The sequence below is a fragment of the Xiphophorus couchianus genome, chromosome 5 (assembly GCF_001444195.1).
Source record: "Xiphophorus couchianus chromosome 5, X_couchianus-1.0, whole genome shotgun sequence".
NCBI lineage: Eukaryota > Metazoa > Chordata > Actinopteri > Cyprinodontiformes > Poeciliidae > Xiphophorus > Xiphophorus couchianus.
The window spans coordinates 15,151,745-15,176,363 of NC_040232.1; the positions used below are offsets into that span (position 1 = coordinate 15,151,745).

Consider the following 24,619-nt stretch of genomic DNA (forward strand, 5'->3'; position numbering starts at 1 on the left):
GATTGTTTCTTGCGGTTCCAAACAAAAAAAATCAATAATGCCACATGCGGTGTGCAACCTCGGTGTTTCTGTCTTTGTTTATGGCTATGGACTTTTTGACCTTCTCTCACAACAGCACGCTTTGCTCTTAATTCAATATTCATTGGTTTCCCAGTGCTTGGAGAAAGGGCAATTTTCTTTTTGTGAGTTTGCATATTTGAATATAGCAGAATATGTGTCATAAACTGAATGCATATCAATGAGACATTTTAAATTATTTTTTAACTAATCATCAATCATCGATTAAGACAGCTTTAGAATAAAACTTTTGTAAGGCATTTCGAATAGGCACGTTCGTAATCAGTGTGCCCGCTCGCTCCTCCTCTTTTTTATTCACTTGTCACTCAGACTCTTAGTGAGTCTGCCAACTGTTTTTTTTATTGACAAAAGAGCCAATCACATCTGGCACCTTAATTATCAGCACTTTTTTTTTTTTTTGCCATAATAGGTTCTTGAGCAAACAATATAAAGAGACGGCTATATCAATTTTCCAATCAGTCCAGCTTTTATTTCTTGATGTCTTGTCACAGTGCTGTAACAGACAGCAATTTAATCCTACATCTTTTCAGCCCAATGACAAGCAGGCCTTCTGACAGGCTGTTAGATGTTATTATGCATTCTTAATCAAGAGGTATTGAAAAGCATCTGTGACTCACTGAATTCAATAAAATAACAACTTACTGAAGCCAGATGAATGATTAACAGTTTATATAAAAAAGGATAAACTAAAAAATAAACAAGAAAAATGACATAAAACTACTCTGATATTTACCTCAATTTAATACAGATTCTGTACACATTGTGTTTTACACCCTAATATCAGTTGTTATAACTTAATTATGTGTAACTCAGGCTCCCTTAGCTACAATTGATTTCTTTGCTTTAAAGGAAATAAAAGAATGTGACAGGAAGGTACTGATCCCACTTCTTACCATTTTTCTAACACATACTACGTTGTGGTAACCAACTGCTCCTTTTGGGCCCCAAACCCAGACCCCATAAGAAGAAGCAGCAATTCTTTAGGTTTAGGACTAAGTGTGGATTGAGTTTAGATTAAGTTTAGGATTAGGTATGTACTGGTAGTGATTAGTTTAGTGTAAGGATTAGGGTTAGGCTATAGAAATGATTGAAAAATGAATGGAAGTCAGGGCAAAGTCCCGGTGAGGATAGAAAGACGCGCGCGCGCGTGTGTGTGTGTCTGTCTGTGTCTAAGTATGAAAATTAGATTTAGGAAATGACTTTAGTGGTGCTTCTCAGTGTTGTTGTCTATCTACAGCTGCTGTAGGGTGATGAGAGTAGAAAAACAAATGTTTTTACGAACCCTGTTAAAACAAAGGTTACTAAATTCAACACATCACAAAATATAAATAGTAGGTTAGTAAAAAGAAGAGAGCAACAGAGTGTAATTATGAAAATAACATAAATTAATAAAAATAGGTAAAGAAAGGGAAAAAGCAACATGAAATACAGTGTAATGCACTAAATACTATGGTTGTAGAACCAGAGTGGAGACTGGTGTACATAACAGTGGCTTCAGCTGCTTTTTAAAAGGAGTCAATAGTGCCTATGGAGAAAATAGCGAAAGAGGATGTGCGCTTGACTCGAAAGATTGATCTACACAGGTTTAACAGGGAGTGTGTGGAACCATCAAGATGTAAAAAGCCACAAGGAAGAGCTACTGTATGTCTACAATCCATAAAACTCAGTCTAAAATTAGTTTGTTAAAAATGGTTAGAAAAACTCTTACAGTAGTCCAGGTAAGTTGAACTAAAAACATGATTAATCATGAAAAAAACTATTGATAACCACCATTCTTAGGCCCTGCTTACATGACAATATTAGGACAGTAAAACACAAAGGTTCTGTTGGGTTTTGGCCTCTTATTTATACGTTAACTCGCAGGTCAAAAACGCAACGAATTGACAATGGGCAGCACAGTGAAACCTTTTAGAATTGCAAAATGATCATGTCCATGTAAATGCAAACCAAAAACATTTTAAGTATGACGTCAGTCACATCATATTGCGCTTGGTGTAACTCTGTGTTCTGTTTTTGCTGTGCTCTTAAGATTACTTAGCATGTTAAAGCAAAATCTTTTTTAACATGCATTTGTGCCATTTATTCCAATAGCAAAATGAATAAAAAGGTTACAAAAACATCCTTCTGGATCAGAAAATCCACCAAATTTCACTGCTTCCTACAGGCCTGGCTTACGCACTGTTTTTTTTTTTTTTTTTCTTTGAATACATAATGGAACATGTTTTTGGAAACATGATGTAAACAGAACCTTAGAATAATAAAACTGAACTGAATAAACTTTTAGAAATGACTTTAGAGTGAATTTGAGCTGATTTATGACATGATGATACAGAGGAGTACACTGAGATGTAGTATAGTTGCAGAAATAATTAGAAAAAATCTAACAATACATCCTAGAGGAATCTCACAAGAGAAAGTGTTTTCTCTAATGTGACTTGATTCAAATAGCCATTGAAAGATTTCTCAGAAAGATGCAAACAAAACCATTTTAAAACACAGCTAGTAACCAGTAATGTTTTTGCTTTTCTCAAGAGTTTTACAATTGGAAAAGATTGCATAAAAACTCTTCCAAGTGAGGAAAAATGTACACAATAACTCAACTTTATGAGGACAAAAGGTTATCTAACACACTATATCAATAGGTACCCTACTATCTATAGAAAATAACAATATAAATTAAAAAGTCAATATGCTCTCCAGGCTTTTCCCACAGTCTCCTGCCCTGCTGGAAGATAACTTTGAGGCATCAACAGCACCCTACCCACTTTCCTCACTTTTCACATTTTTCACGCCCAATTTTCCCAGCTATTCGTACCCATTAATCTCTTTCTCCTCCCCTGCGTGCTCCATCTTCGTTTGCTCAGAGGAGGACAGGAAGTTGTCTTAAGGCGGTAAAATTGGTGTTTGTGCGTCTCTGTCAGCAGATTGAGAGCCACCCACTGGACCTACAGTATCAGAACAAATCAGACTGAGATATGGAGCTGTGCTGTGTGGGCGTGTGCACGTGTGTGTATTTCTTTTTAAAATGTACTATATCAGTTTGAGCTATGGCTGTGTGGATAATTGGTTTGGTGAAATAGTGCTGAGTGTCTGTGGCAATGGTGGCCTTCTCGTATATGTGTGTGTATGCGTGTGTCGGCGTGTGTTTGTGCGTGAGTCTGCAGCATTTTATAGATAAACCAATATCTGCGCTTCCAGCCTTTACTCTATTTCACACGGAGAAGTGCTCCACAAGGAGTTTGCTATAAAGATGTTTGTCTCTTTTCTTTTCGTCCCTTCTTCTTTAGTAATTAACTAATAAAAACGCTTTTAATTCACAAGCTGCCAAATCCTTCTAACAAGCACCCTACTGCTTCTTTATAGTTGTTTGTGTGCATTACTTTCAACAGTGTACATTATAATTAATTCCATTTGAATGACGACTGCAACCAGCAACACGTCTACAAATGTTAGTCAAATATTGCTGCTTTGGCGATTTGAAACAGAAAAACTAGTATTAGTATTAATGTCAAAGTAATGTCAAATTTGCTTTTAAGTGTGATAAGACTTATCTTTGACTCCTTTTTCACTGGTAGGGTGTAGTATGCAGCTCACGTAGGGTATGGGGTATGGATGTTTTTTTATTGCCCTGGGAGAAATCTATTCCTTTCTGAGCTGGGATTAAAAGCAATCTGATCTCATCTCCTTTGGTAAACAGCAAGTCACCCAAACATCATAGGTGGTGAGGAATGGGTGGAACCAGTGTAACAGCATACCGTTAAAGTTTTAACTCATGAAAAGAGATTGCACTTTTGCTGCATTTATTCTGCTATTTGTTCCTTCTGTGAATTAATCCAGGGTTCCAGATACATGACTCTAGTGTATTCTAGTTTGTGCTTTTGTAAAAACACAACTCCTCTAAGCTAATAACTAATTCCTCTCTTAATAAATATTCTGGACACAGTCTGGATGCATACTGTATGTTTTTTAACCTTAAATGTTTGAGCAACATTCAAATCTGCTATTTCTAAACAATTGTGTGTGGTTATACTTATTTTTTTAAAAAAATGAAATTACCACTGTTCGCCTTAATTTGCATCTTTATTCGTGCTGAAATTTCACAGCTGATCACAGGGGATCAGTTTCTATTATTTAAAACATGTTTTTCTACTTTACTTCTTGTTCTTTTGGGCCTTATTTCATCCTCAGTAATGTTAGCATTCTCCTTGGGCACTGCCATCTTGAGTCACCACTGCTGTTATGTAGTGTTTATATCAAGACAAAATTACCAACTGTAGGAGTTCAGATTGTTTTGATCTCACTGCGTTGAGTACTTTAGGAACAAATACATGAATGCATGGGACCCCCATGCAGACAGTATAATGCATTTTCAAATGATGATCACAAAACCAGTCTAACCTTACTCTTGAAATATTTTTGCCATTCTTTGCATAACTACAATGGGTTTGATTTTATGACAAAGCCAGTTTTTGTAGCTCCTACTTTGCTTTCAGCTGTGACTAGGTTTGAGCACCACCTGAGTGGAGAAGCTGGAATTTTATGCTAAAATGTCAGAGTGCTTGAAGTGGCAGACTAAGGCAACAAACCTTCATTGACCTCATGCTGCAAGCTGCAGAGATTACAGAGTTGACAAGGTGACAAGTCTTTATTCACATTTTCCAAGCATAAATACATATTGAACTTTTTTTCTCACTGAAATCAAAAGCCAGATGTTATTAGGTTTTAGAGGCTTCTTGTCCAAAATGAATGGGGCTCTTTGGCCCTCTATGTCATAACAGCCATGTTGGCTGGCGATTATAGGGAAAGCAAAGGTAGAACCAATAACAGTTAATAATGGCTTCTGTGGATTAGATGGCAGCAAGTCAGCATGCTTACCGCCAAGATCTCGAAACTGGACTACCTAAATGAAAGTGAGCCATTGTTAAGTGCACTATTGCCATATGCTGTATCAAACATATTACTGGAATTTCCAAAATGCATTCTGCTGTCTTTCACATTACAGAACAATCATTAATTCAAGCAATGCATCATATATTCATGTCTCATCTAATAATTTCACCTGTACATCTACTATCTTGTGCTTTCATTGTTAATATTGTCACTTTTTATTTCGTATTTAGCTACAGGTTTCCACAAAGCGGCAGTTTGAATTGCAAACAGTTTAATCATGTTGGTTTTTGTCATACTTAAGGGGAGCACTTTGACACAGGGTGTTTTTACAGTTCCCGTGGACTGCTGATGTAAATGTGAACACCAGTGTAGCGTAAGCATAAAGCTTCCAGTTGTTCTCAAAGGGGTCATAAGAATAACATAACAAGGACTCATAAAACTGCATGATGTCACTTAAAAAGTGTTGAGTGTGAAAATGAAAATCTGGCAGCCTGTATATAAAGTGATATGTGACCTTTGTAGTGCTTTCCCTGTCTACTGTTTAATTTCATTGGAAATTAGGACTGAATTAGCTACAAGCGAAAATCAAATTGATGTTCTCACAGAGCAATTTATATAAAATGCTTGCTCAGATAACCAAGGCTTACACAGAAAAAAAAAAACATAATGAAATAATACTGCGGGCTGCACAGTGGCGCAGTTGGTAGCACTGTTGCCTTGCAGCAAAAAGGTCATCGGTTCGATTTCCTGCCTGGGGTCTTTCTGCACGGAGTTTGCATGTTCTCCTTGTGAATGCATGGGTTCTCTCCGGGTATTCCGGCTTCCTCTCACAGTCCAAAAACATGACTGTCAGGTTAATTGGTCTCTCTAAATTCTCCGTAGGTGTGAGTGTGTGTGTGCATGGTTGTTTGTCCTGTCTCTCTCTGTGTTGCCCTGCGACAGACTGGCGACCTGTCCAGGGTGAACCCCGCCTCTCGCCCGGAACATTAGCTGGAGATAGGCACCAGCACCCTTCCTGACCCCACTAGGGACAAGGGTGTTAGAAAATGGATGGATGAATGGATTGCATTTTTCTCATACAAATATTAGTGATCATATCAAGTAGTCTACTGCCTTGGAGGTCAGAAAATAAAAAAGCACTTGGGAGGGGAGGAACACCTGTTGACGGAGCAATAAGAGTGACTCTTCTATCAATAATGTCTTTTCAACAGCACACATTTAGTCTCCATGGTAACTAGCTGTCTTACTGACTAATGGATGACAGTTGTCTCCACAGTTTTTACTTCAGTGTTGTCAGTTTATGGATAAAGTGCTTGTGTGGTGTATTCAATAATTAGAAAAATCTTTCTTTTCTTTCCAGTGTGTCTCCAGTCAGGTCCAATGGAGCTGAAAATTGGTTGATTCTGTTTAACAGCAGATTTCTGTTTGGAAATTTATTCTGTAACGCTAGTTCATCTATTTGGATTCAAATAATGCAGTTGTAAAAACCAAAATGAAATACATGCTTCTGAAAAAGTCTATTCGGTGTTCAAAGGGATGAATATAAGCAGGAAAAGGCAATGATGTAAAATGTTTGTGAGTAGACTAAATAACTCCAGAATTTTAGAGTTTAAGATATTTTCCAAATCTGGATAAGAATGAAAAAAGAAAACTAAATGTGAAAAAATGTTTGCTCTTCCTCACTGTGTCCTCCCCCATTATCTGTTTATTCCATCCATTATGCAAAAATTTTAATATCTGGAGCACATGAAGGCAAAAATAAACACTTTCTAGAGCAAAAGAGGTCAATGTAAATGCATTTTTGGTGTTTTCAAATTGTATTTGTGTACTTAATTTGTACATGTTAACTTCACTTTGCTTGAGTCCATCTTCTTTTATTCATCAGAGTTTATATAATATGTATAATCTGTATAATCTGTGCATACAGCTCCCATATTTATATTTATACACAATATCTACAGTATATCTCTTGCTATAACCCCTTATAGTCCATACATACATAGTCTTGTACATCTGTGAATAAATATTTATATCTCGTAGAGCAATTCTGGATAGATGCAAACTACATCTTGTTGCTTGTACTTGTGACAGTGCAATGACAATAAAGTTGAATACTATTCTATTCTATTCTATTTTGTAGATGTGAAACACAGTAATAGCTCCTTCTTTCACTGTATGCCACTCTGTGTGTGTCCAGGTGCTGCCTCGTCAGACGTGTGGCTTGTTTACTCACACCATCTACTATAAGGAGTATCCTGGTGGACCAAAGGAACTGGACAGAAGCATTCGCGGGGGAGAGCTGTTTCTAACTGTGCTACTCAACCCTGTGAGTCAGCAAAAGCAGCCAAACACAAGCACTCACACACACAGACGGATAAACTTTTTTTTTTTTTTCTTGGCCTTGAAGAAGCACCACAAGGCTTTACTGCTTTAACTATAACTGTAACTTCCTTCAGTTTTGATCAATATAATTTTTTGGCATTATTAATCTGTCTGCCTCTTTTCCTGTGAGGGGCAGCGTCTCATTCTTGGAGCTGTGTTCATCTCTCCACTTTAAATTAGGTCTATCCACCGGGGGGTTGCTGTCACATACATCCGTGCACACACACATGCGGGTTTTCCACCTCTCACTTACCCCTGCTGTGTATGTCAGCTCAACTTGACTCTGCTTTGAATTAAGGAACAGAATTAGGTTTTGGGTGGGAGTTTAAAAGAAAAAAAATCATCCACATGTGCACCCCTGCATGGGCACGCTCTCACACACGGCTCAAGGCTGGATATTCAAAGAAAGTGTCCCCCTAAACATTATCTTTCACTGTCTGTGTTTCTTTCTCTGCCTTAAACCACACATGTGCAGATGCACAAACACACAAAGATGCTCATAGAGCGGCAGTAAGCTGTATTGAAGTGTCAGGTAAGGGAGTGCTGAACCAGAGGAGCTGTCAGAACTCACCCGACATCACAGAGTCAAGTGCAGCTCCCTACAATACCCCAGTCTGGCTCTTTCTTCTGTCTCTGCACCAATTTGTCTCTCTCCTTCTTTTTGTTTCCCAGCTATTTTTTCCCCTTTGTTCCCCTTCTCTGTCTTTTTTGGTCACATTTTTATGATGCCTTTTTCTTTATTCCTGTCTCATTATTTTCCTTACTTTCTCAAGTCTCTCTTTCTTATGTTCTCTAAGGTTTTATTTACTAAGTATTCTTTTTTCCCCTTTTGTTCTTTCTCTCCCCGCCCTCTAACTCGTAAGTGAATCCTCTTTTTCTTCTTCTGAGCAGAAGGTCTTGCCTGTTTAAAAAGATCCTAATAGATATTGGCAGAAAAATGCTTGCAGTTTCCTGCTTACTAGTTGAAGAAAAGATAAATTACTTTTTTATCCAGCTCTAAAGAATTCCCTAATTGCTTTGTATTATGCAGCTCCCACCTTGGACAAAGGATCTCTAGAAGACAAAGAGGTTTGACATCTCTCCTAGGAGCAATGATAACTTTCTAATAATACATAGAAAAAATGTCATCAAAGCTGAAAAAAAAATGAAAGAAGGGTATACTGCCTTCGCCATATGAAAAGCACTAGACAGTACAGCTAAACTCTTCCCTGACCCAAAGACTCTGAGGCAAGTTGACCTTTTGTCCACAGGTTTAATGGTTTCAAGGAAGTGTGAAACTGAAACACACAAAAGGGGATACAAGACTTACAAACATATTCAAAAATATTTAACATCCACCGCAACAACCAAAAAATGATGTAAGAAATAATGATATATAATAATATATTAAACATAACCTACCCACAATGCTTCGTCCGGGCAAAGATAGATACAGATTAAACTGGATTGATTAAACACATGGGTGACATGAATCTAACTCAGCTTGGGTTCCTGGCCGAAGTCACATGACATGCAGCTGGGCTGCACCTCTTAAAGGGAAAGCCCTACCCATATACACACACATAAATCCCCAACAACACACTCCCTGCCTGGCATGCCCCCATGCCACACATTAGACTACAACAGTCCTTAGTCGTTCGGAGAGAAGAGAAGCACAATCTCTGTGACAGGCCTGAGGAAGAGTGAAGATCCTTCTGCTTTGCAGACCTTGACCTCCACCATTCTGACCTTGCCATCTGTGCTTGGGAAAGTCTGTGTCACAAGTCCAAGAGGCCATTCGTTCCTTGCCAACTGAACGGTCTTGAGGAGTACGACACTTCCTTGTGTAATGTTTGGTTGAGTTACCAGCCACTTTCTGCGTGGCTGCAAGGTTGGGAGAAACTGTTTCCGCCAGCGGTCCCAGAAGGTGTTAGATAAATGTTGGACCTGGCGCCACTGGCGCTTGTAAACGTCAGAAGCTCCAAACTCTCCTGCAGGTGCTGAAACAATGTTTATTTTCTGAGTGAGTAAAGCAGCAGGCGTTAGGATAAATGAATCATCAGGGTCTGTGGTCACAGGAACTAGAGGTCTAGCATTAATGATTGCTGCAACCTCTGCCATGAAAGTTGTCAGGACTTCATGAGAAAGTTTGTCTTTCATCTGGAGGAACATAGAGTCAAGAATCCGTCTTGCAAGTCCGATCATCCTCTCCCAAGTCCCGCCAAAATGAGAGGCATGTGGAGGATTGAATGTCCACACACAACCTTGATCTGACAGGTATGTTTGCACTGTGGTATTGTCCATGTTGGAAGGTATGTTCATCTCTTTACAAGCACCGATGAAGTTTGTGCCACGATCCGAGTAGATGTGTTTGACTGGTCCACGAACTGCAATGAATCGCCTGAAGGCATTGATAAAGCTAGATGATTCAAGGGATTCAATGACTTCAATGTGAATGGCTCTCACACTCATACAAGTGAATATTACAGCCCAGCGCTTACTATGTGAAAGACCACCTCTTGTCCGTCGTGAGCAGATGATCCAAGGACCAAAAACATCATGTCCAATATGTGTAAAAGGAGGATCTGTAGACAGGCGAGCTGCTGGGAGGTCAGCCATTTTCTGAACACTAACGGGAGCTCTAAGTCGTCGACAGACCACACAGTGATGGATAACGCTGCTTGTCTTCCTTTTCCCACCAATAATCCAGAAGCCGGCAGACCAAATGGCACCTTCAGTAAAGAGACGGCCTTGGTGATGTACCTGCTCGTGGTGGTGTCGAATGATCAATGTCGCAATATGATGCTGTGCTGGAATAATCACTGGGGTTTTCTCACTTTGACCAAGGTTGGAATGCTGAAGGCGACCACCAACCTTTAGCAGACCGTCCATGGCAATGAAAGGATCCAAGTTCTTTAGAGGGCTGCTTTGTGGCATCTTTTTCTGTTCCTGAATACACTTAATCTCCTGGGAATATGTCTCCTCTTGTACTGATTTGATGATGATGGCTGAAGCTTGATTTCTCTCCTCAACACTGACATGTGACTTGCAGTAATGCCAGCCTCTGCAGGAGTTACTTTGTGCTGCCTTGACATGAAAAAGATGTGCTATGTGCACAAGGCAGGCCACTGCACAGGTGAGTGACTTCCAGGAAGAAAATCTAGCAAATCGTTGAGAACCTAGATGATCAGGGGATGTTGTTGTGCTCAAAGTAGATGCCAAAGGTCGCACATCAGGATCTGTATCTGGCTCAACCAGATCGCAGCTTCTCTTGGAGACCACTGCCTCAGGTAAGTAGAGAAACTTAGGTCCAGCCAACCAGTTGGTATATATGAGTCGACCAGCAACAACAAACCGGGTTGCATGATCTGCTGGGTTCTGATCCGTGGGTACAAAGTGCCATTGATTTGGGTTAGATGATCTTCTGATCCGTAGTATACGATTACTGACGTATACGTAGAACCGCCTGGTTTCGTTGTGAATATAGCCCAAAACGACCTTACTATCTGTATAGTAAGATACATCACTAAGCTGAAAGTTTAGTTCTGTAGACACTAGGCCAGCTAGCTCAACAGCCAGCACCGCTGCACAGAGCTCTAATCTGGGGATTGTATGCTCTGGACGTGGGGCAAGTTTGGCTTTTCCCATGACAAACCCAATCTGATTGTTACCTTCACCATCTGTGACTTTCAAATACGCAACCGCAGCAATAGCTTTAGTTGACGCATCACAGAATACACACAACTCTTTCTTGTCAGCGGCTGAAGGTGACATTTTGGTGTACAATCTGGGATTTGGAAGTTGAGATAGTTCGGTCAAAGAAGCTCTCCATGCAATCCAGGTTTCCTCTCCTTCCTTTGGTAGAGGGGTGTCCCAATCTCCACTACCTGTTGTGAGCTCTCTTAAGATTGCCTTGCCTTGGATAGTGATTGGTGCTGCGAAACCAAGAGGGTCGTACAGACTGTTGATTGTAGATAAGACACCACGTCGAGTGTATGGCTTTATCTCCTTTGAGACACTAAAGTGAAAACAGTCTGTCTGGAGGTTCCAGAAGAGTCCAAGACTACGTTGCATTGGAAGCTGATCGACATCAAGATCTAGCTCTTTCAAATCACTTGCCCGATCAGATGGTGGAAAAGCCTCCATGACTTCCTTGCTGTTAGCTGCGATCTTGTGCAGTCTCAGGTTTGACTTGGAGAGAACATCCTGTGTTCTTTTGAGCAAGCTGATGGCAGCTTCAGTTGTGGGTAGAGACTTCAGCCCGTCATCCACATAGCATTCATCACGAAATGCTGAACATCACTGTCGGCATGGAACTCACCACCTTGAACAGACTGGTGCAGACCATTGATGGCCACTGCAGGAGACGGTCTATTGCCAAAGACATGGACTCTCATCCGATACTCGACGATGTCTTTGGAGAGGTCATTGTCTTCAAACCAAAGGAAACGTAAAAAGTTTCTGTCCTCCTCTTTAACTAGAAAGCAGTAGAACATCTGCTCGATGTCTGCTGTAAAGGCAATTGCTTCTTCTCTGAAGCGAATCAGAACTCCGAGGAGTGCATTGTTCAAGTCAGGTCCAGTTAACAGCACATCATTGAGTGATATACCATTGAACTGAGAACTCGAATCAAAGACAACCCGAATTTGTTTTGGCTTTCTTGGGTGGTAAACACCGAATGTGGGCAAGTACCACCTTTCTTCATCTTCACTGAGTGGAGGAGCCAACTCAGCATGGTTATTCTTGAACATTTTGTCCATGAAGCTCAGGAAGTGGTCTCTCATTTCAGGCTTCTTCTCAAGGTTGCGTCTGAGAGATGTGAGATGCTTCAGTGCATGAGACCTATTATTGGGTACCCAGGGGCGTGGATGTTTAAAAGGCAATGGTGCTATCCAACTATTGTTTGAGTCTTTGCAAAGTCCTTCCTGCATTATCTTCATGAAGTACCCATCCTGAATCGAAGGTGCTACTTGGTTGTCATCTTTGGTTCTCTGAAACACCGAGCATCCTAGATGGGCAGCTTCACAAACAGATGACTCCTCTGAACATCCTGGAATCCGTTCGTTGACTGAAATTCCACCATATGTTTCCTTAACATGAAACACATTTGGACATGATTGGAAAAGTGTTGGACGTCCAATATCTGAAGCAGTGGTGAAGAAGGTACACACTGTTGGTGGATTGTGCACTTTGCCCAGGCATACGTTGCTTACTATCACCCACCCCAAGTCCAGCTTCTGTGCATAGGGCAGGTTGTGTGTGCCGTTCACCTGTTTGCGGACTTTGTGAACACGGAGAATATCACGGCCCAGAAGAAGCATGATTGGTGCTTTTGGATCAACCTCTGGGATCGAGTGCGCCAGTGACTTCAGATGAGGATGGTGGAGTGCTACATCGGGAGTTGGAATCTCAGCTCTGTTGTTTGGGATGTCATTACACTCTATAAGACTTGGTAGTGGGAGGTGGACAGTTCAATCCAGAGATTCCACTTCGTAGCCGGTAGCTCTTCTTCCTGATACTTGCTTCACTCCAGCGCATGTTCTCAAGATGTAAGGAGAACTTGAACTTGTGTCACTGAAAACCTCAAAGAACTGTGATGTAACTAACGAACGGTTGCTTTGTTCGTCTAAGATGGCGTAGACTCTCATAGCCTTGTCCTTAGACCCAGATGGATAAACCTTTACGAGGCTTATTTTAGAACATGATTTCTCAGCGAGATCTCCACCACAAACTTGAGTGCACTGGGCATTGACCTGAGATTGAACAGGGATTTCAAGCTCCCTGCCGTGCCTTGATGCAGGATCTACTTCTGCTGCCCAAGGTGCTGGCCCAGGGTTTAGTACTGTGGGGTGCCTTTCGCTGTTGCATTCTGCGCACAGAATGTTAGCTGTGCAGTTTTTTGCGACATGCAGTGTGGAGGAGCACCATTTAAAGCAAATATGATTCTCCTTCAAGAATTTCTTACGATCTTCTATGGACTTCTCTCTAAATGCTCGACATTTACGCAGAGGATGTGGCTTTTTATACAGAGGACACATTTTCTTGCAATCGTCAGATTTTGAGAAGAGCTCTTTTGTGTTTGAGGTAACTTCAGTTTTGTGCGTAGAAACCTCTCTGTGTCTGTTCGCCTTCCAAGCTGTCCGCTCAGCCTTTGGAGCAATCTCCTCTTGAGTGTTGAGATTAGAACTTGGGTCGTTCCTAACGCTTGCTTCTTGACTGATGAAATCCACGAAGTAACCAAATGGTGGATATCTTGAAAACCCCTGATATCTTTGCTTGTATAATGAACCTACTGATGCCCATTTTTCCTGTAGGTTAAAGGGTAGCTTTCGCAGGATGGGATTGGTTGCCTCTTGCTGTGTCAAGGAAGGTAAGTCCAGGTAAGTCTCCTTCGTCCATAGCTGCCAAGAGTTTGCTTAATAAATCACTCAACTTGAGTAACTTGGAAGAATCTTGGTTCGTTATTTTGGGAAACGTCTCAATTCGTTTGAAGAGGGCGTCTTCTATAATTTCTGCAGAACCATATGTTTGGTCAAGCCCTGTCAAATGTAAACCATGGATGGCAGACTGAAATGATCTTTTCCAAGCCCTGTAGTTCTGAGGTTTATCATTAAACTTGAGTAAACCCGTAGACACCAGTTCCCGTCGAGCCAGATAGCGAACGAAGTCATTCACTTTCAAATCGTCAAATTTAGGATTTGAAAATGATGAATGTGGAGGATGATCACTGACGTTCACTTGTGGCGTGAAGGGTCGTGTTCGAGTAAAGTGATCATGTTCGAGTCGAACTGTGTTTTTCTCACGAGTGAGCTGCTGCTGGGGAGTCTGACAAAATAACTGGGTTCCAGAATCATCTTTCTTTGGAATGAAAGGCTTAACGTCTGGCATAAGATGCATAGGTGAAGCCTCAGCATCTGGCTGTGGCTTTGAAGGAAGCGTGAGTTGTTTATCCACATCCAACTGTTGACCGTGGTTGAGAACGTACTCTTTCGTTCGTTTGGTGGCTTCTAAGGAAGGTGTTAACCAGTTAAGCTGATTGGATGGATTTTTTTTCATATCGGCAGCTGCTTCCAGTGCTTCAGCGACAGCTGCAGCCGTTTTCTTTTTTATGCTCAGAATGTCCATTGATGCTTCCAATCTAGCCTTTTGCAGTTTTAAGTTAGCCTCCTCTTCAGCAAAGGCGAGGCGTGCTTTTGCTGCTTCCGCTTTTGCTCTTGCTTTAGCAGCAGCAGACTCTGTAGTAGATGCTCTTGACTGTACAGAAGAACATGAAGCTTGAGAGCGTGTCTCCCACGTTGCAGCCTCCTCTGTCATAATTACTTGTTTTCTTGTTGTGATTTAGAGAGGTGAATGTTGTAATAATAATTCACTGGCTGGGTACGTTGATGCGTATTTCGAGTCTTCCAGCTAAAACTGCGATGTCTAGCCCGCTGAGAAGTGTGGTTTCACTATACTGCCTTCGCCATATGAAAAGCACTAGACAGTACAGCTAAACTCTTCCCTGACCCAAAGACTCTCAGGCAAGTTGACCTTTTGTCCACAGGTTTAATGGTTTCAAGGAAGTGTGAAACTGAAACACACAAAAGGGGATACAAGACTTACAAACATATTCAAAAATATTTAACATCCACCGCAACAACCAAAAAATGATGTAAGAAATAATGATATATAATAATATATTAAACATAACCTACCCACAATGCTTCGTCCGGGCAAAGATAGATAAAGATTAAACTGGATTGATTAAACACATGGGTGACATGAATCTAACTCAGCTTGGGTTCCTGGCCGAAGTCACATGACATGCAGCTGGGCTGCACCTCTTAAAGGGAAAGTCCCACCCATATACACACACATAAGTCCCCAACAACACAAAGGGTTATCTATGTTTTTCTAGTCAGCAAAAGCATGGATAGTGAGGTTAGTTGAAATGCATTATTAGGCTAAGAGAGGTGTGTAAGCACAAGCCAAGCTGTCTGAAATTGCAGTGCTTTATACAAATTAAAGAATATCATTTTGTAGACTACAGCCACCCGAAGGGATGTAACGGTGCATGTAATTCATGTTTTGGTATGTTTTCGGTTACCTTGAGTCAAGAGAAAGAAATATTAAGAAGGTTTAACCTTCTTTATTTAAATCAATATGGAGTTCTGTACCTGTTGTGTGCGCTTGATATTTGGTGCCTGGTTTTTAGAACATTGTGCTGCCATTAGAAATAAGATTGAAAAATGTGTTTGAATCTATGTAAGAAATGGTGGTTGCTGTGGTACTGGTACCTTCTTAATTTTATAAGAATATCTGCTTAAAGGTAGCATAGGATAGGATAGGATAGGCTGAGACAAGATAAGGTATGGATAGAATGAAACAAATGTTATGCTGTAGCTTGGCTTGTTTTACTGCTTATTAGACAAATGTGCAACCAGTGCTTTATTTCATTTATATTGTCATCTCAGCTTGAGCTAAAAAAAAAAAAACTTCAGTGAAAGATTTACAGCCCTGTTTGCTAGACTTGCCTCTCTCACATTTCTAATCTATTGTCCTTCTCCCTCAGAGCCAAAACAAACGACACTAAGAGGCACTTTTGTATCATCAATAAAACCGCTAAGAAGCATAGCAGTATCCCCCCCCCTCTAAATGAGAGCTGTCTGCCCTGACTGAAACACACGCACAGTTCACACAGGCAGGTGCAAAGATGATTCATGTTAGTGTCTCAGTGCAGTGTTTCAATTTGCAGACACAAAAGCTTAATTAGTGTGCGCACTTTGTGCCTAATCAATAGTGTTCTGTGGCTCGTTGCTTAAGTCCCCCTGGGTGTTTCCTTTTGTTTGATGATCTGCCTGTCGGTAACAGTGCCACTTCCTGTCGAATGACTCTAAATCGCTTTTGGCATTTTGCGTCAGTTTGCCACAGACAGCGACCAAAAGTACGTGAATGTGTTTGCATGTGTGATGGGGTGGCTGTGAAGGTGTTCATGCAGCGCGGTCATGGAGCTCGGCTCTTACGTACAGTACACAGTACACTCGACAATCGATTGGACTCTGCAAATAGCCAAAAGGGCACAAGTCATTCCCCGATAAATGGTCAGAGAGATGTTGAGAAAGGAGAGGAGAGCGGGAGGAGATGGGGAGTGGTGGGAGAGGCAGGGGGAGCCGGGTGAAAAGGTGGCAGACAGATTGAGATTTAATTTTCAGGTCACGGCATCTTGTGTCACTTGAGAATCCAGACACATACAGAGAGGAAATGATGCACATATAGCCCCCCAACACACACACCCACACGCAAAAACACACAATAGAGAATATTGTTGTGGACTGAAAGCACCAAGTATGTGTGTGTGTGTGTTTTTAGAAATATCTGTGTATAGCTGGCATAAGCAGAGCTTTAGACATATATCAGGTCTGACATTTAGCTCTGCTTAGCTCTACCACTAAGCTTATTAGTCGAAGACCAAATATCAGCACAATCTCCCCTTCTCCTTTGTTTTAGCCACTTTTCACCCTCAACGTACAGTACTGATATTGTCACTGCTTTGGGTCTCTTCTCTTTCTCTCCCATTTCCTCCTCCTCTTTTCATCTCAGCAATTCTCAACCTCTGCATGTTGACTTTGCTCACACATGTGAATCTTTCCACACCTCTTTTTGTCTCATTTCCACTTCTTCCCTCTTGTTCTCAGGAGTCCCGCTGATCGCAACTGAAGGCTTTGGCATCTCATCAACACATACAAGCTCTCTCAAAAACAAAGGCGCACACACAGGCACACAGTAAACTACAATACAAACTGGGAAGACATTAGTAAGCGACAGAAAAGCAGTGAAAGCTGGTCTAACTGAAAGGGACAGTAGTTGTTGACAGAAACAGACAGAATACATTTTACTTAGATCATTTGCTGTACTTACGCGCCACTTTCAGTTGTCTGCTGGTGTGACAAACAGACTGAGATGAACTGTGAGAGGAAAAGAGAAAAAGGGACTGCAGGGTTAAGAAGACATGGGACAATGACTGAAAATGAGACAGAGTGGGGGAGTGGGGTTAGGATAAGCAGTTATCTTTTTAGAAGCAATAACACTTCAATCAGGGTGAAATGTATGCAGAAATAAGTGGCCAGTAATGAGAGACGGGCCTCAGCTGCATAAATGGACATGAGGTGACAGCGGCAGTCAGAAGGCAATAAGACACACACAAGAATGTAAAAGTTACTCAACAGGACAGTTTCAGTTCAGATTCGATGACATTCTAACCAAAATCTGAAAACTTTCTTTCCCATTTCTGTTTGAACTGAAGTAACAGAGAAATAGAAAATATAGTTCAACCTTATTAAGGCATAATGACTTTCATGTTTTTGAAGAAAAGTGCATAAATAAATAAAAACCAAGTCAATATTTGACCCCACAGACATTGTGTCTGAACCCGAGCTAATGTGACTAACTGTAGTTAGAGGTTCGACCCCCAAGAAACCCGATATATTATCTTAATGAAGATTTTACTGCTTTTGTTTTTAGACCACAATTTGACTAAATAGTGTAACTTCTCCTGTTTTAGCTCTGTTTTGTTCCTTGTAATCCCAGGGGGAATCACGTGCAAATCTTTTGGCATGTGTGATTGGTAGCAGCAGATCAGGGCAGTGCCAGCTTGTTACAGTCCAATAAACTTCTGCACTTACTTTCTTTTTTTCTTTCTTCATCAGGTTAAACTACCTACTCCTCTCTTTAGACTATGATAAGTAGATTACTGCAATTTTTTATTGTGCATTTTGTTTTTCTTCTGTGCTGGATGTATTCTTATTCAAAACATGCTACAGAAGCTTGAGCCCGATCCGACCATCAATCATATAACTTTGGTCTGGCCCAGGTTTGAGCTATGCATCTAAACTTTACAAGAAAGTTACTGATATCAGAGACTTCCAATATCTGAGGGAGAAACATGACTTGTTTCTGTAGAGCTGCACCAATAATTTGGAGATTAAATGTTTCACAGTTATGTGTAAAGCTTGTGATGCAACCCTGGTTTGCATATTGCATGAGTATCAGGATAAAGGGTGTAAAATTAACACTGTTCTATTGCATCAGGATAGTGGTTTTTCACCATCATGTCATGGCCTTGTTCCTTTTTGATTATATTTAAACATTCCTTGACCATGTCGGGATGGAAGTTCAAAGCTCTGTACACAGTCCCGAGTGTCCAAAAGTGGACAAATAATTATTACCTGAACTTATCAGAAAATAAGTTAAATTTTCTTGCCTTGTCAACCTCTTGCCTTGTGCACAATGAGAGGATTGCATCTTTATCATTGCAAAGTGTCTGCATAACCCAGCATGAACTATAAAGGGGCATTTGGGTCTCTACTGCTTCTAGAAACAGTCTAAGCACTTTAAAAAACATCCAGCTGTTTTCTGGAAATAAATTCAAGTATTTTGGCCATTTCAAAACTTCACAAATATAACATCACAAATCCGTGATGGGGTGCAGCCCCTCATTTAGCAACCCAAGCAGAGCTGGTCAAGAAGACAAATGTTCTGTTGTCACTTGCCATCCAGAAACCACTTGCTGGCTCCTTGGTTGTTGGGCAGGAGGCTCCGATTCTGCTTCTGGATCTGACCCAGAGTCAAAAGATGTACCATTGTACAATTGTGCATCTGTTTGTAGCCATTTTGATGTGTAAAAAACCAAAAGTGTAACAATTAGTTGTGGGGAGCTTCCAGCAGTAGCTTATTTGGATCTAAAGTGAAGAGAGACTCTAATACAGATCACAATATGCAGAACCGACCAGGTGATGATTTCAACAAAAACAAAATTTATTGAACATGATTTGTATAGCATACAGACCTATCCTAAACAGTTCAAGGAAAAGTAATAGGTCCCCTTTAATTAACATTATCATGTACTATCAAATTTGTGTTTTATTTGCTAAGTAGAGTATAATAAACCTGTGACTGCTTTAATCGATCCTTAATGTGGAACCAGACAAGCTGACAGACAGTCAGAAGGGAGGATGGACAAACAGATTCAAACAAGAATCAAGTAATAACTTCCAAAATGCAATCATATTAAGGGGGATTGGAATATGTCACAAACTCAAGTACAAGAACACATGTTCTTCTAATCCTGCAAGACACGCTGTCTGCCTGAGTTTCTGCATGCTCGTGCGTGTTCTTGCATGCATGTCTTTTGAAGAACATCACTTCATGTCAGGCTGACATGTTTCATTAGGGCATCTAGGTCAGCGCAAGATCTGGAAGAAGGGGGGAAGGAAAAAAAAACATAAAGTGACTTTTTGGAGCAGAGTAGAAAGTGAGAGTAAGACATCAAACTGATGAAAGAAGCGGAGGGAAATAGAGCTGCATAGTAGCAATGGGAAGAAAAGATGAGGAGTAAAGATTAAAAGTGATAGGCTGAGAGGTTGTATTTATATATTTCGAAACACTGCCAGTCCAGGCAAGATTTGAGTCCAGTTCTATTTTGAAGTAGTTTCCTTTTTATTAAAGGCCCATATGGGACCCAAAGCAATTCAGTGCTCAAGAAACACAGAGAAAAGGTTTGGATGGTTCAGTTAATTGAATTCTTAGCCACAGCACGTTCTTCCACCGGGGGGCTTGGAGTTTTTACCTCAATGGGAGATTAACACCCTCTCAAGTGGGTTTTTACTTTTTTCTTTTTTAATTTAGACTCACCTGCCAAAGTTATTTTCTTTTTGTCACCTCCCCCCTTTCCTCTCTCTTTTCTTCTGTTTTTCCCCTCTTTTCTGCAGCTCTTCAATTACAAACACAAATCATCCCCTCTTCCCCCTTTTGTTTAATTTGGCTGCCACCGCTCAGGCCTCATAATGAATGTTTCCATGTGCTGCCATAGCCAGACCTCTCTTTCTCCCTCTCTCTTTCTCCCTCTGTTTGTCCTAACTGTATGCACCTGCAAAACACCCCACACACAACCACACACCCCAACCTGTTTCCACACAGCCTGCAGAGTCAGACATCATACGCTATTGAGGGTTTTGAAGGGGACATAAATCACTTTTTGATCCCCGTGTTTCCTTTCTGAAAAAGGCACAGAACAAAAATGGAGACTTTTTTTTATCTACTCTGCTCAGATTTCTTCTATTTGCTACACAGTCTGAATCCCCTCCAGTCCACCTTTATTGGAGGGTGCTGCTAAATATTATGTCTTCATTATAATTTGAAGACATTCCTACTGAGTTGTTTCTGAAAGCTGTGAAGGAGGAGGTCTCAGGTTTTTGATAATGAATTTTAGTGGAGATGAGGGCCAAGTGGACCATTTTCTCTCCTGGTGTATCTATCAAATGTTCCTGTCAGAGTGTATAAGTGTTCCCAACAACTTTCCAGGTCAGCCGGACGCTGATCTATCAAGCTCCGACAGCGTGTCTCTCTATATTTACAGGAAATCTGTGCTGCTAGAGAGTCGCACCCTCTTTTATATGCAGAAAATTTACTGTATAGACTTGCTGAAATTAATTTTAGCAATTCGATTCACAATTTTAAAGTAATATTTTATGTTGATTCATTACACAGAATAATATATTTCAGTTTTTTACTTCAACAAGGAGTTGATTGGCTGATTGGCTCTACAAAAGAGGGGAAATGTAATGTTCCCCGTGTTGTATTGATGACTTTATATGGACATGACAGATCCTATCTAATAAATATTTTTAAACAAAATGATAGGACATAGATTACTTTAACTAAGAATTAAATGAAAAATTAATGGGATATACCCCAAAGTGAGACTACCATGTGTATTTGTGTGGAGGAGAGAGTGGATGCTTTTTAAGATGAAGAACATTAAAGACTGAAACACCATAACTCAAGCGAATCCAGACACCATCATTAGATCCAACAAATAATTCATATCTTAATGGCTGATGGTAACGTTTTATCTAAAGATGTTTCCATAACTCTGTGAACAAAAAGGAGTATAGCACAAGTTGGGGTGTGCGTGCGCGTGTATGTGTGCATTTGTCTGTAACAGCTATCTTAGCTTGTCTCTTTGATCAGCCTATAAAAGCAGTGAAGCGTGGACAGATAGCCTGGACCGACACACCATTGCTCCTCCGCTCGCTTTGAGTGTCTCCTTCCTCCTCACACACATTAACCACCGCAAACACGCTCTGACACACTGTCCCGCGTGCATACGCATCTCTCCCATCTCCCAGTGCCTCCGAGGAGTATCATGCTGCATCCTCAGCTTTATCTACCAGGAGCAGTGAATGCATCAGTCTCATTTTATCTGTTTACCTTTTATTTTTGCACTTCAAACTGTGTATGTTGTGCTGAAACTTAATATGAGATTTCACCTAACAAAAGCACCTGATAGGAGATGCTGATTCTTGGAGAACAGCTGAAATGCTCTGGACCCATACAACTGAACTCACATACATAGAAGTAATCTTTTTTCTTGAGGTTACAGGTGTAAATGTGAAGACTTAGTGAGTTGGATTGATATAAGGTTCTATAATGATAAAGGAGTTGTTATAGATGTAATAGTTCCCTTACCCATAACAAGGGTTGCCACTCTTGTTGGGTGAGACTGACGTTTTCCTTTGTCCTCCTTTGTCATCATTCTGCAAAGATAAGTATCACTCCAAATAACGAAAGTGCCTGCTCTCATACCAAAGCATTTTTTACACACTGCTGCTTGTAATTGGGCATTTTTAAAGTCGGCAGCACTCCGAGAATTCTCTCTGCAGATGCATGGCTTTTACCGAGAACAAATAAAAATATAACAATGACATTAATCTTTATAAATATACCGTGAAGAATTAACAGTGCAGCCTATCAAATTGTTTTCAAGGTATTATCGAGCAAAACTTACTTTGTAGCAGTTGATTTAAAATAAAAAAAGATATAGCTGTCAAATCTGCCTGTAGCAGATGGTGTTATATCACAGTTCCTTTGTAGAAAAGGGAATAAATCCTCGAAGCAATGAATGGTTAACAGCTGGTCAGACATCCCATCAGTTTTTACCCCTTCAAAAAAACTCAGACTGAAAGTGTTTATAGCCATGGGACACAACACTATATTAAGAGATATTTAAATCTCTGGACCTTCATAAAAGGGCAGACTGAGCATTTGCATATATGGTGGTAATATGTAGTTATTAAACATAATCAAAAAAAAAAAATAGGAGCAACCTGACATAGTCATGAACATGATACTAAAGCATTATTAACCCACTGCTGTTTGTTTTCCTATGACACTGAAATTTAAGTCAGATATGCAATAGTGTGGCAAGGTAATAGAAGATTTACTGAATTATTTATAAAAACACTACAGTATCCCAATTCCAAAAACTCTGAACTATCCCTTTGTTATATTTCTGTTTCTTTCTCCTCTCCAGATCAGCATATTCATGACCCACCTCTCCAACTACGGCAACGATCGACTGGGTCTCTACACGTTTGTCCACCTGGTGTCCTTCCTTCGCTCCTGGACCAACCTGAAGCTCCACACCCTCCCGCCTCTTCAGCTCGCACACAAGTACTTTCAGCTTTTTCCTGAACAAAGGAACCCACTCTGGCAGGTGTGTTTGCATGGGTACATGCCACACACGTATAGGCTTGTGTTCTCTGTGTCTGCTCTGTGTTTGATTTTGTTACTGAAAAGATATTCTTTTGTATTTAAATTTGTGAAGACATCATGCAGTATTCTGATGCGCGGAGAACAAAGAAGAATAGATAAAATAGATAGTACTTATTGTTTTTTATTGTCCTTTTTGATGCAGGGATCCATTAAGTTTATTGCAGAAAACTAAAGTCTGTTACTGCATTCTGACTCCTTTGTGGAAATGTTTGAGGAGGCATTTACAGCCTATATGGATTTGTGCTGTGTTCAAAGCCAGAAAAGGCTCAGCAGACTATTCATTCTTCTGTTATATATCATTCTGTTCTATATCTCCTCACTGAGGTGGGTTACTTGGCATGTTTGTTTTCTTTATGTTTAACATCTGATCCCTCTTTTTCTGCACCGTTTTGTAGAATCCGTGTGATGACAAACGGCACAAAGACATCTGGTCTAAGGAGAAAACATGCGACAGGTTGCCTAAATTCATGGTGGTCGGCCCACAGAAAACAGGTAAGATGAAGATATGCCAACAATCAGACATGCACATGTAACACAGAGGCTTCTCCTGTGTGCACAGGTGTCTGCAGCAGAGCCTTTTCATATAATCCCCCATGCTCCTTTACTTCTGTCAGAGGGAGACAAAGGAGGAGGCTCCTTCCTCTTTTCTTCCACCCACATGCTTTCTCCTTTAGACGCACAATGGTACCAGTGTCTCTGTCTTTCTTTTGCTTTGACTCCATCAAAGAGACTGAAATAGAGGAGCTTATTAAAAATGTGTGTAAATTCTGGATGCAGGGCAGGAAAGGGACTTTCTTAGATAAGACTTGGATCCATCCAAAAGAGGTGAAATCAAAAATTGGGGGAGATAAAGCATTTATAAGGTTTGTGTTATTTGTGTGTGTATGTACTGTATATACAGTATATATGTGTGTGGGCGTGTGTTTGTGTGTTTACTTTAGGTGTATTAAGAACAGAAGCCTAATGGAGCAGTGCAGGACGTACAGTAGTTGTAACAGTAGAACCAATACTCTTTCTACGGAGGCTGTTAGTCTTTTTTAACAGCTGTCCTAGGTTTGATTCCTAGGACCTTTTCTACGTGTCTTTCCTCCTCTCTCTATCTGTTTAATTTGATTCAGTTCCATTTATGTACATAGCACTCATTTATGTTTCATTTTATTTCAATCACACATACATCCATATTGAACCTAGTTATCAAACAGTGCATTTGTTTTGGTTTATTATGGTTTATAATTAGTTAAACATTTTGGCTTTGACTGTGGTTTACTCACATCTCAATTCATTTTAAATGTCTGTGTAGCCCTTTCTAGTGTGAGGGGGTGGGGTCAATGGGTGGGCTGGTGGGGCATTATAATTTCTTCTCATCTGGCCCGATTGGTTTGAGTGGCATTTATGAATTGAATCATCATTTGAAAACCGCTTCTTATATATTTTTTAGGTTAAAACATGTTTACTTATCAAACATTTAAGTGTGACAAAAGAGCAAAAATGGAAGAAATGTAAAAGGAGAAAGATACTTTTTCACAGATATGAAAGAGGCAGTATACATCTGCTCTCGTATGTTGCGTGTTTGATTTTCAGCCACTTTTGAACCCAAGTAATTTATTGGTGACAACGGGATAAAATATTACTGTGCGTTTCATGCCTATGAAGTGCTGGATGTGCAGCGATGTAATTAAAATAGGTGGCACATACTTTG

General features: G+C 40.4%; 1 protein-coding gene and 2 long non-coding RNA genes across 4 annotated transcripts in view; 1 reads left to right on the forward strand and 2 right to left on the reverse strand.

Moving 5' to 3' along the window:
- The window catches only part of ndst3 (N-deacetylase/N-sulfotransferase (heparan glucosaminyl) 3), a 58,566-nt gene that overhangs the window by 22,963 nt on the left and 10,984 nt on the right, over positions 1-24,619 (forward strand). For both annotated transcript variants that reach the window (XM_028018565.1, XM_028018564.1), the window contains exons 6-8: positions 7,166-7,294; positions 22,679-22,861; positions 23,316-23,412. In XM_028018565.1, coding sequence (XP_027874366.1) covers positions 7,166-7,294; positions 22,679-22,861; positions 23,316-23,412 — 409 coding nt within the window. The remainder of the gene's footprint in view (positions 1-7,165; positions 7,295-22,678; positions 22,862-23,315; positions 23,413-24,619) is intronic.
- Positions 8,583-8,837, reverse strand: LOC114145148 (uncharacterized). Its single transcript, XR_003595622.1, has 2 exons — positions 8,752-8,837; positions 8,583-8,627 (listed from the first exon to the last, which is right to left on the reverse strand). It is a non-coding gene; the product is annotated as an uncharacterized LOC114145148 (long non-coding RNA).
- LOC114145147 (uncharacterized) lies at positions 14,855-15,137 on the reverse strand. Its single transcript, XR_003595621.1, has 2 exons — positions 15,024-15,137; positions 14,855-14,899 (listed from the first exon to the last, which is right to left on the reverse strand). It is a non-coding gene; the product is annotated as an uncharacterized LOC114145147 (long non-coding RNA).